The sequence below is a fragment of the Microtus ochrogaster genome, linkage group LG1 (genome assembly GCF_000317375.1).
Source record: "Microtus ochrogaster isolate Prairie Vole_2 linkage group LG1, MicOch1.0, whole genome shotgun sequence".
Lineage (NCBI taxonomy): Eukaryota > Metazoa > Chordata > Mammalia > Rodentia > Cricetidae > Microtus > Microtus ochrogaster.
In genome coordinates this window covers 50,584,742-50,606,072 of record NC_022027.1, presented here as the reverse complement: position 1 = coordinate 50,606,072, position 21,331 = coordinate 50,584,742, and the positions used below count along the sequence as shown (strand labels likewise).

General features: G+C 41.9%; 1 protein-coding gene across 5 annotated transcripts in view; it reads left to right on the top strand.

Annotated features, from left to right (window-relative positions):
* The first annotated feature begins 2,769 nt into the window (after positions 1-2,769).
* Sec31a (SEC31 homolog A, COPII coat complex component) overlaps positions 2,770-21,331 on the top strand; it is a 59,474-nt gene continuing 40,912 nt past the window's right edge. The window contains exons 1-7 of one of the 5 annotated variants that reach the window (XM_026785074.1): positions 2,770-2,913; positions 13,458-13,537; positions 14,138-14,261; positions 15,871-16,069; positions 16,763-16,858; positions 18,522-18,662; positions 20,132-20,274. In XM_026785074.1, the coding sequence (XP_026640875.1) occupies positions 13,459-13,537; positions 14,138-14,261; positions 15,871-16,069; positions 16,763-16,858; positions 18,522-18,662; positions 20,132-20,274 (782 nt within the window). In that variant the 5' untranslated portion in view covers positions 2,770-2,913; position 13,458. Of the gene's footprint in view, positions 3,114-13,454; positions 13,538-14,137; positions 14,262-15,870; positions 16,070-16,762; positions 16,859-18,521; positions 18,663-20,131; positions 20,275-21,331 lie in introns of all 5 variants that reach the window. The other 4 variants (XM_026785073.1, XM_026785072.1, XM_026785075.1 and 1 more) reach the window with 4 other exon arrangements.

Below are 21,331 nucleotides of genomic sequence, written 5' to 3'. Positions count from 1 at the left end.
AAAAAGATTTCATGCTGGTTGGAGCTCCAGAAGAGACCTAAACTGCCACCACTGGCCTAGAACAGGCCTAGGTGTGTAGGACGTGACAGCAATGCCACAGAGTCCAGCCCTTGTCCAGGGAACATGAACCAGTCAGACTTGCTCTATTTGCATCCCAGGATCCCAAAAGAGCTGTGTGCAACAGGCGTTTCTGCCACGGCTCCCTGGGTGAGTTTTACTGCCTGTGACTCCACATAGCGCATGTGTTTGGTTATCTCTATTCTTTCAGCTCAAAGAGTCTGGGAATGAACTTTCAGAAAGCTTCCTTTTCATTTGATCCAGAATAAGGCTTGATAAGTAGTTCACTAAAAGTAGACTTGTGAATGATACAAGTTTCATAGGTGCAGGTGCTCCTTTGTGAGCTCTGATTCTGCGTGAGTATCACTTCAATGCCAGTATAGGACTGTAATGCCAGCTACTGGGGAAACTAAGACAGGTTATCAACTTCATGGCCAGCTCGGACATCTTAGCGAAAATCTGTCTCAATAAAAATGAGAGTTGCAGACAAGTTTGTACCTTGTTTCTCCTTTTCATCCCACCCCGTTTGATTGTGCCACCCACGCTGGGTGGGCCTGCCCTTTAACTCACCCTGGAAGTCAGTGTCTATGAACCTATCACTGTCCCTCTAAGCTGGAGTTACAGATGCTGGCTGCTGCCCTGTTACGCAGGTCCTGTCCTCATGCTGGGGTGGGGAGGTAGGGGGGGCTACCATTTTCTCATATGGTAACCTTGCTTTTTTTAAGTGAAATACATATGTAGCACACTGAGGATGAATTAAAACCATTTTCACTTTCCAGTACTTAGGAGTACTGGCTTGTGGCTAAGGATCGAACATGTGTACACTACGGAAACGCTCTTAGAAGTATATCCTCGGCTGTAGAGACAAGGCATCACCATATAGTTCAGGCGGGCCTCACACAGTCTTTCTGCTTCTGCCTCAAAGTCCACCTTGCTTATAGCTTGTGTTCAGTAATCCCAAGCAGAAGCAGGTGGATCTTTCTAAGTTCGAGGTCAGCCTCTGATTTACAGAGCGAGTTCTAAGACATCTAGGGCTGTTACATAGAAAAACCCTGTCTCAAAAAAAAAAAAAACAACAAACAAAAAATAAAACAACAACAAAAATATTACTTTAAGAAGGCAAAGAAAAGTGTTAACAGAAGAGTTGGTGTGGTCAATAGGTGTGATATAAAGTTAGGGGAACTCAGTCCAGGTACTAATACTTTAGAGCAAGTGGTTTCCTCCCTAAGTGAAAAGTACAACACTATTAGGATTGGGAGCTCTAAGGAAGGTAGTAATATCCTTTCATTTGAAGTGTTTGGGACCATATGAACCCAGCCTCGTTTGGTTAAAAATTACAGAAAGATGCTGGAATTAGCTTAAGTAGGGAGATAGGGCTCATTAACTATTAGATTAATAGGGAATTCCAGCACCCAATTTCTCTTTTATGTGTTTTATGGGTTGAGTGCCCATATGTATGACTGTGCCCCACGTGCATGCAGATACTGCTAGAGGCCAGAAGAGGCTGTAGGATCCTTGAACTGCAGTTACAAATGGTTGTGCATTGCCATGTGGGTGCTGGGAAATAAACCCACATCTGCTGCAAGATGGCTTAACTGCTAAGCCATCTCTCCAGGCTTTGCTATCATTATTATATTTTGGTTTCCTTTTTGAAATAGGCTTTCTTGCAGCACAGGGTTCCTGGCTTGAACTTACTATGTAGCCTAGAATACCTCCGGAGTGTGGCATTACAGGCCGGGCTATGAGGCCCAGCTCAGCACCCATTTTCACTCTTCTCTTTGCACTACAGTCCGGCTTTTCTATACTTTTCAATAAACACACACACACACACACACACGGCAGCTTTCTACGTGTTTCAGTAACTAGTCTATATCCCTGATTGAAAACCACACAGCACCTTCGGATTTTCAATTAGGATTCTAAGTGGCCCACGGCAAGTGGCGAGTGCTAACAGGTCTGAATGCCATGGATATTGAAATATTAAGGAGACCAACTGCATTCGATATAACTCACTCACAGGATCTAAGACTCTGGAGTACAAGTAACAGCCTTTGGGTGTGTGCGACAAATTCACATTAATTCTCAAAAGGCAAACGCAGGTCGCACGCCTTTAATCCCAGCACTCGCGAGGTAGAGGCAGGAGGATCTTTCTGTGTTCGAGGCCAGCCTGCTCTACCTACCGAGTCCCAGGACAGCCGGGCTACACAGAGAAAACCCTGTCTCGAAAAACAAAAACTTAAAACAATAAAACAAAAAGACAAACGTAGACCCAACAGCGCGCCAAGCCAGAAAGAACTCCTGTCTCGAAAAACAAAAACTTAACAAAAACAACAAAACAAAAAGACAAACGTAGACCCAACAGAGCCCTCGCCCAGCTTTCAATCGTCGGGGATGGGGAGTGTCACCTGCGGCTGCTGACGCTTCAAAGGAGAGCTACGTGGCGTCTCCGCGGTCTCCGCGGCTCTTCTCTGACGGAGACGCCCAGCGGGCCTTTCCCTTGATCCACCGCCAAGTGGCCGCAGCCCTGCCCTGCGCGCCTCCTCCCAAATCACGGCGACTCCCTACCTCCAGCTAGACTGGCCTTCGGGGGTGGGGGGGGGCGCCGCAGCTCCCGGAAGTGCCGTTCCGCTGGGCGGGGGGAGAAGGAGTGAACGGCAGCTCCCGGAAGTGCCGGCCGGCGGGGTAGGCGTGGCGAGTCGCCGCACCCGGAAGTGGCGGCCCGCAGGCGGGGCTGCAGCTGCCACGTTGGAGCGGAGCGTGGAGGTGGCCCTGGGCCGCGGAGGAGGGGCGGCGGCGGATCCGGGGAGAGTCCGACGTTCGCCGGCTGACGCAGGACAGGTCGCGGAGGTCTGCCAGGTGTGTCTGCCGTTCGGTTCCTGCCCCTCGCCAGGTTCGTTGTCCGCTGCCGAGGCCCGAGGCCCGCTCTCCACTGACGGCGCGCCCCTGTCTCGTTTCGGCCTCGCCGGGACAACGCCTGGAGTCGCCGCCGCCGGGTGATCGCGCCCGTCATCCTCCGCCAACGTTTCCAGGCTGCCCTGCTCCGGAGTGTGTTTGAGGTTAGGACCCTCCAAGACTCTGTGCACAAAGAGGTGCAATCCCCGAGGGCGTAGAAGGGAAACGGACCTCAGGATTATTTCTTTCACTTAAGTTCGGTAGAGATTTTTTTTTTTTTATAAATTGTGTTTGAACTCTTGCCAAATTTAAGGGATTACTGACTACTGTCTACGATTGTATTCTTTAGCGTCAGCAGTCGCCAGTCACAGCCTATACTTCAGACGTGTAAGATTTTGCTGCTGTTGTTACAGTAAATTAAATTGTAAAAGAATTGCCTGGACTTGTGGGCACATAAACTTTTTTGGAAGGGGGCTTGTAGAACTAATTCTGCAGTTGTTTTTTTTTTTTTAAGTTGCAAGAGTGTTTTGATAGGTTCTCCAAATTGTTTGACGAAAGCTGGCACTCGGTTCTTTTGTTTACAATTGTAACTGTTGAAGGGATCATTAGAAGCTTACTCTTTCCCTTAAATCCTGATTATTCAGGAGTTAGCTGTGTACTGCCCTTTTGAGTAGTTTTGCCCTTGTTTCTCTAACCCTTAATTATAGCTCCCAGAAAGGTTTTTAGGAACGAGAACTTTTGGATAATTAATTGTTGCCCGATTGTGAATATGTTACACACGTATGGAATTTGGAAATGGTGAGGTTTGAGATGAGTTTCGGATTTTTCTGATTAATTTTGTGTGAACAGGTTCTTTCTTGAACTATGTACAAGTAGAAAGACGTTTGTAAACTGTAAAGCGCAGTGACTTGCTCTTTTGGCATTTCTGTTCCCCTTTGAAGGCTTTGGGCTGTCTTCCTGGAGGAACGTGTTTCCACTGTATGCACATGCCTGGGTAGAATTTTCTGTGTAACTTCATGGGGTTTGAGAATCCCACATTAAAAACTTGTAAAGCGATACTGCTACGTTAAGTTCTTTTTGTTTCTTCCTCTCTTCTTCCCTCCATCCTTCATTGAGAGTCCGTCTATTGTGGCCCAGAATGGCTCAAACTCACCAAATAGCCAAGAATGACCTTGAATTCTGACCCTCCTAAACTTTCCTCCCCAGTTCTGGGATTCTGGCACGTACCACCAACCACCACGTCTGAACTGTTTCCTTTTTTGTAGGTTAATTTCACCTCAAGTTTTAATCTTGTAGATAGATGAGTGTGTTCAGCAACCAAGGCATGGTTAATTTTTGACTTTGGTTGAATGAGGTGAGCCTGGGACAGTTGATAATGCCGAATGACTCTCGGAGAACCAATATTTCTCTTCTCAGATATTTTGCTCACATGCGCTTTTACTAAAGTGCCGGTATGGGATTTGTATTCCTCTTTAAGAGTCAGAGGTGCCGAGGCCAGGACCTCTGACTGCTTTCCCAAGGTGTGGCGTTGCTCTAGGGTGTTGCAAGGTTGCTACCTTTGACAGAATAGTACTGTTGGGTGTTCATATTCCTTCATAAAGCTTGCAATTTGAAAGTCAGTTTCGGTCTGCAGAGATGGCAGTTAGGAGCCAATATTGCCCTTCCTGGTACCCACATCTAGTGGCTCACAATCACCCGGAATTCCAGCTCCATGGAATCTGACTTCTCTGTACCTAGACCTACACAGACACAAACACGGGTCATATAATTTTAAAAATTATAAAGAACATTAGTAGAAAGAAGAAAGTTTTCACTTAAAAATAAGTTGTTGTCTGGAACATTCCTCAGATGTTAGGTTTTCGTCTCTTTTTTTTATTGAGGCACATGATGACACTCAGGATGAAACCCAGGGCCTTGGAGATTCTAGGTATGCATTGCTATGTATGTGATGTGATCTGTATCCCCAACTCTTGAAACAGGAGCTTATCCTTGTAGCCCAGGCTGGCCCGAAACTGCTGGTCCCCTGCCTCTTAATTGCCGTAGATTATATACCTCTGTGTGCCACCTTGCTAGCACTTAGATGTAGTTTTGAAGACTTGTTGGGATAGACCTTTGTGGGAGAGGAGCAAAAACACATCTGTGCAGTGATGTGAGATTTAGAGCTGAGACTTAGGCTGATGTTTAAGCATAGGGTGTGTGTTCCAGGCCTCAGTCTACCTGCTGTGCTGTAGGTCCTGTCTTGTAGGTAATAGATACAACCTAACCACTGTCCTCAAAGTGTCCATTTCCTGTTTCTATTATGACTGTGTTCTGGGTAAAATGATCCTGACTGCAACAATAATGTACAACGTGACTACAGTCACATAATACTGAAAATCCACACGAAACTATAAGATAAGTTGTAACTGAGAAGTACAGATGGCTTCATTTAATCCCTCATATTCTAAGGAAGTCATCTGTAATTAAATAAACAAGTGTTTCTAAGAGAGGGAGATGCTCATATATTCAGTGAGACTGTGTTTTCGTGGCATTCTTATAGATTATGGTAGTCTTGTTTAATTTGATTCAGAACTTGCTGCCTAGTTCTAGGCCATATTGTAACATAGGGTTTTCTTTCCATAGCTGGCCCCGAGACTTCATTCTGTGTGGGCAATAATAGGAACTTCGTTTACTGGATCCTTGAGCTGGGCACGTGAAGGAATGCTTTGAGCTCCTCCTCACCTATCTCCGTGTTACACATTAACTAACGGTGGGGATCAGGTGGCCCTTGTACCTCTGCTGTCAGGGAACTGTAATTCCACTTAGGAATTTTTTCTTTTTTTCTTTGGTTTTTAAGACAGGGTCCCTCTCTTGTAACTTTAACTTTGGAGCCTGTTCTGCAACTCACTTTATACACCAGGCTGGCTTTGGAACTCAAAGAGATCTGTCTGCCTCTGCCTCCCAGGTGCTGGGATTAGATTTTTTGGGGGGTAAGGTTGTTCGAAGCAGGGTTTCTCTGTGTAGTTTTGACTGTCCTGGAACTCCCTTTGTAGGCCAGGCTGGCCTTGAACCCATAGAGATCCACCTGCCTCTGCCTGGGATTAACCCCAGCTTTAAAAAAAAATATAGCTATTCATTTGTTTTTCTTTTTAGAAATAACTCTGAAATTAACCCCTTCCCCACCTTGCTAGTATTCCCCCCCCCTTTTTTTTAAAAAAAAAATAAAAAGATTCTCTAAGCAGTTAAAAATTCACATAAAGGCCGGGCGATGGTGGCGCACGCCTTTAATCCCAGCACTCGGGAGGCAGAGGCAGGCGGATCTCTGTGAGTTCGAGACCAGCCTGGTCTACAGAGCTAGTTCCAGGGCAGGCTCCAAACCCACAGAGAAACCCTGTCTCGAAAAAACCAAAAAAAAAAAAAAAAAAAAATTCACACAAAAAAAGTTGTATCCAACTCTAGTCATTTTAGTTTATCTAGGTCTCGGTACATTTGTTTCCCTTTAACTATAACATTCAAAATCGAAACGAAACTTGTATATGTTTTCTACATACCTCATATGGATCACATGCATACAGAGACTCTTGGAGGCCAGAATGTCTTCGGGAACTCAGGCTGCAGAGAGTTGTGAGCTGCTCTGTGGCTGCTGGGAACTAAACCTGGGTCTTCTGCATGAACAGTAAGCACTTTGAATCACTGAGCCAGGTGTCTAGACCCACCCTAAGCAATTTTGAATCCCAAAAGAATAAGACTTAATACCTGATTAAAAATTGACATGACACATAAAGCAGTTAGTAAAATGGCAAATTTGAAAACATAAATAGTATATGCACCAGCTGTGGTATAATGGTTCATGCTCTGAACTCTGAATCCAGTGATCCGAGTTTGCGTCTCCGTGGGACCTGTTCCTTGAGGAAGAGACCTGGTCAGTCATCCTCATCAACTCAGACCATGAAGCCCAACATAAATGCGCTGTCCATGCAGGCTTCAGCTCTGCTGGGTTTCATGCATGTTTCTCTTTGTTTTCTTCAATGGGATATAATAAAGTATCTAGTTAAAATAGGATGTTATTGTATTCTAAAATCCCTAAAGTGTGACCCTGCTGAAGTGAACAGTCATGAGCTTATTGAGATCCATGTGAATTGGATTTTCATAAATGAACAGTAACTGAATTTTCTATTAAAGATTAAATCAGTTGGCTGAGAGGAGGAAGAGGGCTCATGATAAAATAGGTCCTTTTTTTTTCTCTTACAAAATCAGAATCTTTTTTCACCTTTAATCGTCTTATATAGTAATCTTATTTTAAAACCTGGTCTCCTGGGTTCAATTCCCAGCACCCACATGGCAGCTCAGAACTATCTGTAACTCCTGATCCAGGGAATCTGTCACCCTCACAACAACATACATGCAGGCAAAACACCAGTGTGCATAAAATGCAAATAAAAAATTATTAAAAATAAAAGGCTGGGTCTCACTGTGTAGCCTGCTTGGCTTGGAACTTACTGTATAGGCCAAACTGGCCTCAGCCTAGCAGAGTTCCTTCTGCCTCTGCCTCTGCCTCTAGCGCTAGAATTAAAGGTACCTGCCACCACGGCCAGCCCTCCCTCCACCGTTCTTTGATATGGAGAAGTGAAGCCAGGGCTTTCTCAGGCTAGCCATTGGTAGGTACTCTTTCAGTGAGCTGTTCCCCCCTACTTGCCTGTGTGTGTAAGTAGGTGTGCTGGCTGTGTGTGTGTGTGTGTGTGTGTGTGTACGTGTGTGTACATGCAAATGGAGGTTAGAGGTCAACCTGGGAATTGCTGATTGGCTAGACCTGCTCTGTAAGCCGCTCAGTTCTTCCTGTTTCATGCTGAATGTTAGGATTATAAGAATGCAGTCTTTTTTTCCTTTCTGTTTTGAGACAGGGTCTCACCAGGTTGCCCAGGCTGGTCTTGAACTCATTCTGTACCCCAGGATAGACTTGGGTCTGTGATTCATCCTTCCCTCCTTTTTCTTCCTGAAAAGCTAGAATTACAACACAAGTAACAAAACACTCATTCGTGTGTGTGTGTGAGTGTGTGTGTGAGAGAGAGAGAGAGAGAGCGCAGGTGTGCAAGTGGAGTCAGCTGTGTGTACTGTGTGTCACAAGATTGTGCTCAGGTTGTCGGGTTTGGCATCAGCCACCTTTATCCAATGAGCTATCTTGCCATCCGTTTCTTAGTATTTTTATCTAATATTTTTCTTAATTATTGTTGTTGATTTGAAACAGGGTCCCATGTTCTAGTCTAGCCAGGAAGTCAGGAAGTAGCTGAAACAGGGAATGTCCCTGAACTTCTGATTGTTCCACTTCCTCTGGAGTGCTAAGGCTCTAGGACCCTGTGTGCTACAACCCATGGCATGTGTATGGGGTTGACCCCAGGGTGCCTGGCATGCTAGCTTGGCACTCTGCCCTCCCAGCTGTATCCGGTTGATGATGATAGAGACAAGAACTTGAATTTGGGAGTTAAACTGAGTTCAGTCTTGGCTGTCTCTGAGTTTGCACAAATTGTCATGTGTAGAATCTTGAACTGGAAACTGTTTGAATGTGCACAGTTCACATCGGAAGCCTTTCTCTGGACACTGATAAAAGGAGCTTGGTCCTCTGAAGAGGCCTCAGGATGCTGGCAGATGTTGTGGAGCGTTGATTGTGTGGCAGTGAAACCAGAGGGTCTGCCGAGGAAGGATATGATTCTAAAAGTCCCGGATACAGGAATTTGATTATTCAAGCAGGCAGCTAAGAAGTACAGAGTAGAAGATGTGAAGTCTGTAGATTTCTGCATCTGTAATCTCGGAGAGTAAAGTCAGTCAGGAGAAATCTAAGCACATTCAGCAGTACAAAGGTAAATACTGAGAGATAGTGCTGTTGACTTTAACTGGGAGTGCGAGAGCAGCGCGATTGTGTGAGCCTGGAGTGGGGAGGGTTCAGTGGTTAGAGCACTTGCTGCTTTTCCAGCACTACAGCCACCTCCACCTCCAGGACCAGTGGGTCTTACACTGCCTTCTGGCCTCTCTGGGCACAGACACGTGCAGGCAGAGCACCCACACACAGAAGAATAAATGTAGAAAAGATTATATGTGCTAACTTCATTTGTGCAGCTAGCAGTTGGCGAATAAAAAAAACCCGGGGATTGATGTCATTAAATAAATTTTTTTAAAAATTGCAAAGGTAGAACCAAAAATGTGCTGAAATGAAAATAAAGATCTCAATTACCAGAGAAATAATAACTACACAAAAAGAAAATGGACAAAAGCAGAATATAAATTTCAAAACCAGATAGCAGAGCTGGTCACATGGCCTGCATTTACAATCCCCCTGCTTGAGACAAGGGGGATCCCTGGGTTCACCAGCCACACAGCTGAGCTGTATTGGCAAGATCTAGGCTGATTGAGAGACCCTGCTGTAAAAAAGAAGGTAGATAGCTTCTGGGGTAGATTGCTGGCGTGCGCACACATACATACATACATACATACATACATATGCGTATACACAAACACATATGCATACTCACATTTTATATACACAATAAATAATATATACATTTTATACACACAGTATAATAGATATACACATTTTATACATATACACACAATATGTGTATAATGTGTGTGTCTGTATCTCAGAATATGATGGACTAAGACCAACCACATCTCTGGTATCTGTAACTTTTTTTTTCCCCCCGAGACTGGATTTATCTCTGTGCAGCCCTGGCTGTCCTGGAACTCACTCTGTAGACCAGGCTGGCCTCACACTCAGAGACCCGCCTGCCTCTTCCTCCCGAGTGCTGGGATTAAAGGTGTGCGCTACTATCACCTGGCTGGTATCTATAACTTTTAAATGATTTAAGTTAGCCAAACAAACTTCTGATCAGTACACCATGCACAATCTAAGTTATTTTACTATTTCTAGGACAGTTAATGGAATCAGAGTGGTTTAAAGGTACGCTGTAAATGTACATGTAAAGGAATCTTTTGTTTGTTGTTTTTGAGACAGGGTCTGTCCTAGAGCTCTCTGTGTGGGCCAGTCTGGCCTCAAACTTAGAACTCCATCAGCCTTTGACCCCCAAGTGCTGGGACTAAAGGCAGCACATGGCACACAGCTGTGAAGGTTTAAACCCCAGAAAACTAGGTGCATATTACATCCCTGGGTTCCCAGCACTTGGAGGCGGAGACAGAGGATTAGTGGAGCTCAGGAGTTCAGTAACCTGGGCTGCACAGTGAATCTCACTCTCAGACAACAACACAATGAGATACTGATCTCAGTATGAGACATACTTATGTACATGATAAAGCTGTTAAGGCCAGGTCAGTGTGAATGTGTGCTCAATAGATGTGTGATGATGAAGTCACCTTCATGAAGCTGAACATGTCCCAGGAGAAACAGACATTTCTGGTAGGAGGCTGTTGAGGAGAGACCAAAAAGACACTATATGGATATGAAAGACAGTGAGATACGGACATGACAGATGGTCACTTTAAACAAGAAAGTGTTGATTAAGGTGTCACTGTGGATGTGGACCCTGAAAAGCGGATCATACCACAAAAAGTCATTGTATAGGTTCCATGTATACAGGGAGAAGGGGAGAGGGAGGGGACAGGATACAGATTTTAGTGTAGGGAAACTACTTTGTAGAATACTATAGTGGTAGATACACCTAATTAGACACTTGTCAGAACCCTAATATAAACTGTGAACCGGATAATGGCTCATGGATTGAAATACATAAGCCAGGCAGTGGTGGCACACACCTTTAGTCTCAGCATTTGGGAGGTGGAGGCAGGTGGATCTCAGTGAGTTCAAGGCTAGCCTGGTCTACAGAGTGAGTTCTAGGGCAGCCAGGACTGTTACACAGAGAAACCTTGTCTCAAAAAAACCATATTGAATGAATGTTAGGGGGAAAGGGACAGTTGTGGTAACAGTACTTTTTAATGCAGTCTCTCTCTTAAACAAACCTAAAGGTGCTCTAAAGCATAAAGCCTCTTTTTTTTTTAAGAGTATTATTTTTATTACCGGATTTTGTTTTTGTTGTTGTTTTGGGAGACACTGTCTCACTCTGTAGCCTTGGCTGGCTTGGAGCTTGATATATAGACCAGGCTGGTCTCAAACTCACAGAAACAACCCCCACAACATCTCTCTCTGGTGCTGGAGTTAAAAGCATGTACTACCACACCCAGCTATTTATTATTTGTTAGTTAATAGGTGTGTGTGTGTATGCCTAAGTGTGTATGTATTATGCGCTCAATGAGGTCAGAAGAATAAGCTGGGCCCCTGGAACTGGACTTGGAGGTGGTTGTGAGCCTCTGCATGAACAGCCAATGCTCTTAACCACTGAGCCATCTCTTCAGCCCTATAAAGATTATTTTTGAAAAGTCAAAATTATCTAACCATAGTCAGAAGATTAAATTTGACAGCCTAACTTTTTATAATTAGGGCTTGGGTAATGGAAGGCCTTGGTTCAATCTCTAGCACAAAAAGAAAAGGAAAATCAGAAAAGAAATAGAAAAATGGGTAAATATGTATGAACCACAATCACATATCATTCATAGAGATATGCAGAGCAGAAGTACACAGAGCTAACTTTTTTACCTCTTAAATTGGTAAAAAATCTAAAAATGTGGCTTTTCACTCCAGTCAGGCTGAAAAGCAGGGGTGGACATGTTACTTAGAGTGTAAAAGGGTTCAGTTGCCACAGAAAGCAACTGGTGGTATCTGTAAAAGTTAAAATGGAGCATGTCGTTTCTATTTTTAGTTGTGTATAGGTGTGTGTGTGCAAGTGAGCGCGGGTAGCCAGAAGAGGGCTTCAGGTGCCCTGGAGCTAGAGTTAGGTATTTGTGAGCTGCCCAGTATGGGTGCTGGGAACCAAATTTGTCCTCTTAACCACTAACCCATCTCTCCAGTCCTGGCATTTATCTTTTAACCTAGCAATTTAATTTATAGATATTTATAACCGTTCTTACCATAAATGAAATAACATGTACATATGGCTGTTTGAGCCTTGTGAAAGTAATGAACAGGTGTTCTAGATAATTAAATCATGGTTTAGCTTACAATAAAAATTCCCTGAAAAATTATTCATGAAAAAAGTAGCAGAGACATGGAAAATATAGCACAATATCCTGTGGGGTTTTTGTTGTTGTTGTTGTTTTAAATGACAGTAACTTTAATAAGAGTAAACAAGAGGCATATGGCTTTATATCTTGAAGTGACCAATTTTCTAAAACTTTCTTCTTTAATCTTAAATCTACAATATATCTGTTTAATTTTAAAATTAGTATTATCTTATTTTCTTTTGACAGTTTACCTATTTATTAGTCTTTGTGTATGTGTGTGGGGGGGTTATTTTGTCTGCATCTGTATCTGTGCACTCATGTGTGCTTGATGCCCGTAGAGGGCGGAAGAAGGTGTTAGAGATGATTGCTAGCTGCTGTGTGGTCGCTGAGACTTGAACCCAGGTCCTCCAGAGGAAGCACAGCCAGTGCTTTTAAGCGCTGAGCCATCTCTCCAGCTGTTCTCTTTAGGCAGGATCTTACACCATCCATGTTTAACTCTCGCTCTCACTCCCCCTGCTTCAGTCTCTCCTCGTATGGGAATTACAGGTGTGCACTACCTTACCTGCTCTAAAGTTGCTGAATTTATTTTTGAGAGCCAGGCTCTCACTCTGTAACACAGGCTGTCCTGGATTCACTGTGTGGTCCGTGATGGCCTTGAGGCCTTGAGCGCTGTGATTCTCCTTCAGCTGCTGAGTGCTGGAATTGAAGGCATACACTACCACATTTGACTATGGAAAGTTTTTTATAATTGCCTAATCCTACCGCAGAAAGATCTGTCATGTTTACTATGTTGTTTTCCTTTCTCCTGGGAGGTTCTCTCCTAACAGGGCACATATAACTCGGCATCAGTGCTAATTTATGTTCTTTTTTTTTTTTCTTTTTCCTTTTTAAGTTTGAGACAGGGTTTCTCTGTGTAATAGTCCTGCTTTTCCTAGAACTCACTATAGACCAGGCTGGCCTCCAACTCCCAGAGAGCTGCCCACCTCTGCCTCCCGAGTGCTAGGATTAAAGGTGTTTGCCACCACTGCCCGGCACTTAGATTTTTCTTGTGGGGTGTTTTACAGGATGATTTTTTAGCTAAAGGACTGTGTGTTGAACATCCCTAATTGAAGCATCTGGAGACTTTCCTATTTTGAAGCATTTTAAACTTTGTATCTAGGCATGCTCAGTCAGTAAGGTGTAGAAAATATTCTAGTATCAGAAACTCTGAAATCTGAAGCATTTCTGGTCCCCGTCGTTTCAAATAATGGGCATTCGTCTGTATATCCATAAAGAATTAGAATAATAGAATATTTGTTCCAAAATAGTCCCTTGGTTGATGTCTAATATTGAACATTTCCAAAAACCAATGCATTTGTAGTATTGGTACTGGGTATATTTTAGTGATTTGTTCAGTATGTCTATGTATTTTTTGATATTCTGTGGTATGTACTCAGTATTTCTCTGTGAAATGTTCATTTTAGCAGAATGAAGTTAAAGGAAGTAGATCGTACAGCAATGCAGGCATGGAGCCCTGCCCAGAACCACCCCATTTACCTCGCCACAGGTAAGTTCAAAAGAGAAGACAGTGTGATTAGCCTAATTCCTTGTCTGCTTTCTTCATTAGTGCAAGCTTCATCTTCTCTGAAAGGTTTCTCATTCTCCAGCTAGATGCCTCCTTCTTCCCTGTCACTTTATCTGGTGACCTTCCTGTGTTTGCAGTGTGTACTACTTCATGGCGATGGTCATGGGTTACATACATAGTATCCTTCCCAGTACCCAGGACTCAGGTTTATCTTTAGCCCAACAGAAGTTGGAACAGCAAATGACATAGCAAAGAGTTTCAGTGAATTATGAGCAAACTTAACAGAGGCACTTTTTAAATATAGCTTTGTATACTTAAAACATGGGGCTGTTTCTCCAGAGAGATTCTAAGATATGTATAACCTTTAAAACCTTACCTGTCACTACCCACTCATAGAGACGTCATCTCCCAGCCCTGTGCCAGGATCTCATTGCTGTAGGAACTTCAACATGCTCAGTGGCATGCGTGCTGAGGTTTCAGCCACAGGTGTATTCATGACAAGCATGCTTTTAGTTTCTCTTTCATGCCACTTTCTAAGTCTTTGTTTTGCGGATGTAGTTACCATGCATATATTTTCTGTAGGAACGTCTGCTCAGCAGTTGGATGCAACATTTAGTACCAATGCTTCCTTGGAGATATTTGAGTTTGACCTTTCGGACCCATCCTTGGATATGAAGTCCTGTGCTACTTTCTCCTCTTCTCACAGGTATGAGATTCAGCCTGAAGGTCACATTTTATTTAAGTATGTGTTGTGGTAGGTGGCTTTCTTTTCTATTCTTTTTCATTTTGAGGCAGGGTCTTGTGTAACCCAGGCTGACCTGGCACTCATTAGTAGGCAAGGATGCCCTGGACTTCTGCTCCTCCTGCCTCTGGTCGTGAGTCTAGTATTATGGGCAAATCACCACCCCTGCTAGTTATGCTATGCCTGGGACTGAACCCAGGACTTCGTGCATGCTGGGCAAACACTCTACCAAGTGAGCTTCACCCGGCCCTGTGCTCTACCTCTGGCTGTAATTATAATTATTAGAGACTTTAAGGAATAATGTCGATGACATGAAAAACTTATGAAAAATTGTACAAGTACATTTTTATGGAAATAAAACATTTATATATCTATGTGTATATATGTCCTGTCACTGATGTTTTATGTAGAATGGCCGTAAGATTCCAGTTTCTAACATTCTTTTTTTTTTGTCTCTTTTATTTTATAAAATACAGATATGAATAAAGAATGGAGTATATGAATATCTTTGTACACACACATAATTTGTTTTTTTTTTTAAAGACAGGATCGCTACTTAAAAATTTTTAGTAATGACTCCCTTAACACTTTTATTATTCCTGTCCCATAGGCTATATTTTCGTGAATATTCTTTAGTCAAACAGAATGCTTACTTTCTTGCTTTTTTTTTTTCTTCCGAGACAGGGTTTCTCTATGTCATCTTGGCTGTCCTGAACTCACTCTGTAGGCTGGCCTCAAATTCATAGGGTACCAGGGGCTGGAGAAATGACTCAGCGGTTAAGAGCACTAACTGCTCTTCTAGAGGACCCGGGTTCAATTCCCAGCACCCACATGGCAGCTCACAACTGTCTGGAAATCCAGTTCCAGGGGCTCTGACACCTTCACACCAATGCACATAAAATAAAGATGAATAAATCATTAAAAAAATTAAAAATAATTCATAGAGTTCCTCCTGCCTTTGCCTCCCAAGTGCTGGCATTAAAGGCATGTGCTACCACTGGCTGACCCAATGTCTTATTTTCCATGAAAGCAGTTGATTAGCTCTTTGTTGTGCAGGTAAACAAATTTTGGAAATATTAAGTAACTTGCCCAGGGTTGCACAAATGATAAAGTCATTGTAGTAAAGCCATTTTTTAAAAAAGATTTATGTATGTATTATAAATACAGTGTTTTGTCTGCATGTATCCCTGTAGGCTTAGAAGAGGGCACCAGATCTCATTACAGATGGTTGTGAGTCACTGTGTGGTTGCTGAGAATTGAACTCAGAACCACTGGAAGAACAGCAGTCAGTGCTGTTAACCATGAGCCATCTCTCTAGCCCAATAAAGTCATTTTTAAGTTCAAGTAAACTTTCTATACTGTATTACTCTTCAGAGTCTTCATTGTTTAGAGATCTGAAAATCAAATACAAATATATAAGTAGACATTAAAATTTTATTTTACTAGGGGTATAGTCAGCAGGAGTCAAAGAGAAACTACAGTTTGTATTACATAGATATAGACAAAAATGTGATTTAATATATTAAGACACTTAATTTGTTTCTAAGAATGGGTTATTTATTTTCTCCTTAAGGTACCACAAGTTGATCTGGGGACCTCATAAGATGGATTCCAAAGGAGATATTTCTGGAGTTCTGATTGCAGGCGGAGAAAATGGAAACATTATTCTTTATGATCCTTCTAAAATCATAGCTAAAGACAAGGAGGTTGTGATTGCCCAGAAGGACAAGCATACTGGGCCAGTGAGAGCCTTGGATGTAAACATTTTCCAGGTTTGACTTTGGTTGACATTCATTCTTGGTTCTTAGAATATTTGTTTTTCATTTGAAAAAACTACTGACTTCAGTATTAGGAATGAAAGGGGAAGACTGCAGTTCACACTTCAGGTTAGGAGCTGGACATAGGCATGGTGCACACGCTTGTTACCTCAGCACTTGGGAGGTGCAGGAAAAATTTGGATCAGGAGTTTGAGGCCAGCCCCAAACTACATGGTAAGTTCAAAGCCAGCCTATGCTACACGAGACTATCTCAGACAACAACAGAAGCCCAGGGGGTTTAGGAGGTAACTCAGTTGATACAGTGCCTGCATTATGAGCACTGGGGTAGGATTTGCTGAAGGAGAGCAGTAACTGGCGACTGCTTTTGTTCCAGAGATGCAAAACCACAAGCACCGGGCCCTATGTGGCTAATGTGTTTAATTCTTTAACAGTTTAACCTCGGAACTGCTCTCTTTTATAACATATTGCTTTAAAATAGTTTCATTGTCAGGAGACATATTTCATTTGGAAAGTTATAATGTTTCTCTAAAAAAGTTAACTTTGATGAAGAATTTTGGATAATTAGGAAGCCACACATAAGATTGTTTTGAATCACTAGGAAAACTGTATGTATTAAAGTGAACATTTTAGTTTTAGTTATTCTGGGTTTTTAGTTATTTGTTATTTGATTATTGTTTCTTTTTGCAGACCAATTTGGTAGCCTCTGGTGCTAATGAATCTGAAATCTACATTTGGGATCTAAACAATTTTGCAACTCCAATGACACCAGGGGCCAAAACACAGGTATAACATTAATTGTTGATCAGTGTAAGGAAAGAAATCAAGCCAATCTTTTGAATGTATTCATGATGGTTTTAAGTATTTGAACGCAAACTAGTACTTAAATATCATTAAATTCCTTGTGGCATAGTAAAGTATTGATAAATATGTTTCTCTTGTAAGGTGGAGGCAGGAGGATTGCCTTGAGTTTGAAGTCCTCAGGAATATAGAATGAGACTTTATCTAAACTAAAGTGTTGCTGGGTATGATAGCACACAGGCCTTTAACCCTAACACTCAGCAGGAAGAGGCAGGCAGATCTCTGTGAGTTCAAGGCCAGCCTGGTCTACAGAGTGAGTTCCAGAGCAGCTAGGGCTACATAGTGAGACCCTGTCTCAAAAATAAAACAACTATAGTCTTTCTACAAGGTATCTTATTGTGTAGATGCCCAGTTTTACTGGCCGTTGGAACTGCTCCTGCCATTTTGAAGTCTTGAAAGGTGGCTTTAATGATATAGTCTGCTACTTATAAAGGCGTTTCCCCAGTAGTCCAGCCTCCCATTTTTGTCCTTTCTGATTCTAAGTCACATTCATTAGCCCTCCATTTTGTAGTTTGTGGTCTGTCTTGCAACAGCTGCAAATAAACAAATGGCTTATTTTATAGCAAGAATCAGCAAATACTTGTTGGACGAGACAATATTAAACAACACAAAGTAGTTGGAGCTCTGCAGATCTTTATTTTAAACAATGCCTGGCTATGGATCTAATTTCTAAGTAATAGATTTTATTTTTTTAAAAGATTTATTTATTTATGTGTATACAGTATTCTGCCTACATGCACACCTGCAGGCCAGAAGAGGGCACCAGATCTCATTACAGATGGTTATGAGTCACTACTTGGTTGCTGGGAATTGAACTCAGGACCTTTAGACAGGCAGACAGCGTTCTTAACCACTGAGCCATCTCTCCAGCCCAGTAATAGATTTAAAAAAAAAAAAAAAAAAAAAGAAAAGCTAAAGGGTCAGGCAGGCATGATGGTCCACCTTTAACCCCAGAACTCAGGAAGTAAAGACTGGTGGATCTCTGTGAGTTCCAGGCTGGCCAGAGGTACATACTTGAGACCTGTCTGTCTTAAGAAAAAATAAAGACAGAAAAAATTATAAATGAAGAATAAGAATTTATGATTAAATTAATTTTTAGTTTTTTGAGACAGGGTCTTACTATGTAGCTCTCTCTGGCTGTCCTGAAACTCAAGACTGGCCTTGAACTCAGAAATTGACCTGTCTCCAGAGTGCTGGGACTAAAGGTGTGTGGGACTAAAGCCACCACACTTGGCTTTATAATTAAAGTTGAATATTGTAATATCCTAGTCTGTTGCTGGGGTTAGACACTGCCCAAAACCAATTTGGGAAAGAAAGGATTTATGTCGCTTACATGTCCCGATCAAAGTCTGTCATCTCTGGAGGTCAAGTGGCTTGGTCAGTTAATTTCCTTCTATAGCCTAGACCCACGTGTCCAGGGAGGCACCCCACATCAGTCAGCAGTCAGAAAGTGTACAGACACACCCTCAGAGCCAGCTGATAGAGGTAGTTCCCCAGTTTTGGCTCTTCCCAGTGACTTCAGACTGTCAGTTTGATAAAACCAACAGCACAGCATGGAGATGGTTTTTAATGGTTTGTTCCTTAACAGCCGCCAGAAGACATCAGCTGCATTGCATGGAACAGACAAGTCCAGCATATTTTAGCATCAGCGAGTCCCAGTGGCCGGGCAACTGTGTGGGATCTTAGGAAAAATGAGCCGATCATCAAAGTCAGCGATCACAGTAACAGAGTAAGTATAGGGTTGACTTGTGATGGACATGAGTGCTTCTGCTGTGTACCCTGGGGCTTGTTTCAAGAAATCAAGGCTTTGTAAAATTAAAATTGTCTTTTTATCAATGACTTAATAGTGGGATGAATGCCCCCTCCCCCTTAGTGACAGTAATTAAATACCCAGTAAACCATGTTGGGTATGTTTTATTATTTATTTAATTTCATTATTTTGATTTTTTGAGACAGGATTTTTCTGTGTAGATTTGGAGCCTGTCCTGGAACTCACTCTGTAGACCAGGCTGGCCTCGAACTCACAGAGCTCTGCCTGGCTCTGTCTCCAAAGATTAAAGGTGTCCTCCTCCACCTCCCTGCTTGTTTTTTTATTTTTTTAAGCACTTTATTTTGTAATTTTATGTGCATGTGAGTGTCCATGTGGGTGCATGTGTGCCATGAAGTGCATGTTGGAATCAGGTGGATCTCAGAGATCAAACTCAGGTTGAAGTGGACTTAGTGAGAGGCACATTTGCCCAGTGAGCCATTTTGGTGGCCTTATTTTTTTTCTCTCTCTCTCTTTCTCTCTCTCTCTTCCTCCTTTCCCTCCCTCCCTCTCTTTTTCTTTCTTTCTTAAAACTTAAAATATACTTATCACATTTATGTTTTTTTTTGTTTGTCTCTTTTTGGCGTTTGAGCATTCACGCTCCATTATGCACTTTTGTGCTGGTTCAAGGACAATTTGCATGACTTATTTTCTCCTTCTTTCATATGGGTCCCAGAGATTATACTTAGGTCTTCAGGTTTGATAGTAAGTGCCTTTATGTGCCCACCCTGGTTAAAGATTTTCTAAAATAAGAGTACCTAAGTCAGAATGTGTATATCATTTTAACACCACAGACCTGTTGAAAAGAGCCTTCCTCCAGATTACCAGAGTGTAAGTGGACCAGAAATTTTAAAACCCAAGTTCCAGTGGGACAAAGCATGCAAAAATAGTTTTAGTCATTATAGACTGTATTAGAAATGAGTCATTATACTATATTATAATATAAATAAATATTATATATAAATACTAGAATGGTCATTCCCAACAGTAGTAATGTCTCATTGTCTCAGGAAACTTTAGATGGTTAAGACATTTTTTGTTTTTTGTTTTTTTTTTTTGAGGAAAGGTAGAAGGCTTTAGTTTTTAGTTGAGAGCCTTATTTTTATTTTTGAAAGTCTTATATTTTAAGTTTGTATAAATTATTCTTAGTTACAGTATTGATAGTGAAATTCATTTTAAAATTATTTTGACTCTGAATTGCTTTATGTGTATCAAGTGATGAATAAGAAATATCAAATGCTTAAAACTGTTTAGTAACATTTAAAAGGTTCAAAACTAATCTCAGCTGATGCATTTTCCTGTTTATTTTAGTGGTGACATAGCCCTCAAATTTTAGGTCTGCTTCTCATAAAGTAACATGATTGCTAAGATGTGGCCTTCCCTGTCTGCAGATGCACTGCTCTGGGCTGGCGTGGCACCCGGACGTTGCTACCCAGATGGTCCTGGCCTCTGAGGATGATCGATTACCCGTGGTCCAGATGTGGGACCTTCGGTTTGCCGCCTCTCCTATCCGGGTTCTGGAAAATCATGCCAGGTACCGTACTACTGTTTCAAGAAACTTCGTTTCTTTATTTTTAAATCCTAAAACATAATTACTACTTTTTATTTTAAACAGTAGTCAGGATTTTTACTCTAAAATGGTAGATAGATCATATCATGCTAACATGAATCCTTTGTTAAAGTATTCTTCATCACTTTCTTTAAAACAATTAAGCCAAGCATAGAGATGTATTGTCTGTAATCCCAGCACTTGGCAGTTCAAGGCCATCTTCAGCTACATAGTGCATTCAGGAAATTAAAATCACCTAAAATAGTGGGTAAAAATTGGAGTCTATTAAATCTTGACATTGATTATACAATTAGATCCATATTAGTCATCATACTTAAGAAAATTTGATGCCATATAGCAACAGTTTAGAAACTGGTTTTATTCTATTTTACTTTAAGAGCAAACATTTTTGAGAAATTAGGTGATCTGCTTTCAGTTTGCAGTAATATATTGAGTACATATTTTTAAAAATGGGAATTTTCTCATGTCTTAGTATCTTTGTATTTCATTAATTTGGCAAATTTCCTATCAGTGATACCTATTTAGTAGCAAATTTAAGTAAATTAGTTCAATGTTTTTAAATAAGAAAATCCCTTTTAATATTATACTAGTTTCTAGCCAGGTGGTGGCACACATCTTTAATCCCAGCACTCAGGAGGCAGAGGCAGGAGGATAGCCTGGTCTACAGAGAGTCTCCCAGGACAGCTAAGACTTTAACACAGAGAAACGTGTCTCGAAAAACCAACCAATCAACCAAACAAACAAAGAAAATGTATTAGTTTTTAAGTACTTTGGGGACTTCCTGTTTAGTGACATGTGACTGAACTTTTAAGTCCTTTCCCCCCTTCTCCTATCTGAAGTTTGTGAAGTTTCTGAAGTTTGTGATCTGTCAATAAGTTGCTCATAGGGGCTGGAGAGATGGCTCAGTGGTTAAGAGCATTGCCTGCTCTTCCAAGGGTCCTGAGTTCAATTCCCAGCAACCACATGGTGGCTCACAACCATCTGTAAAGAGGTCTGGCGCCCTCTTCTGGCCTTCAGGCAT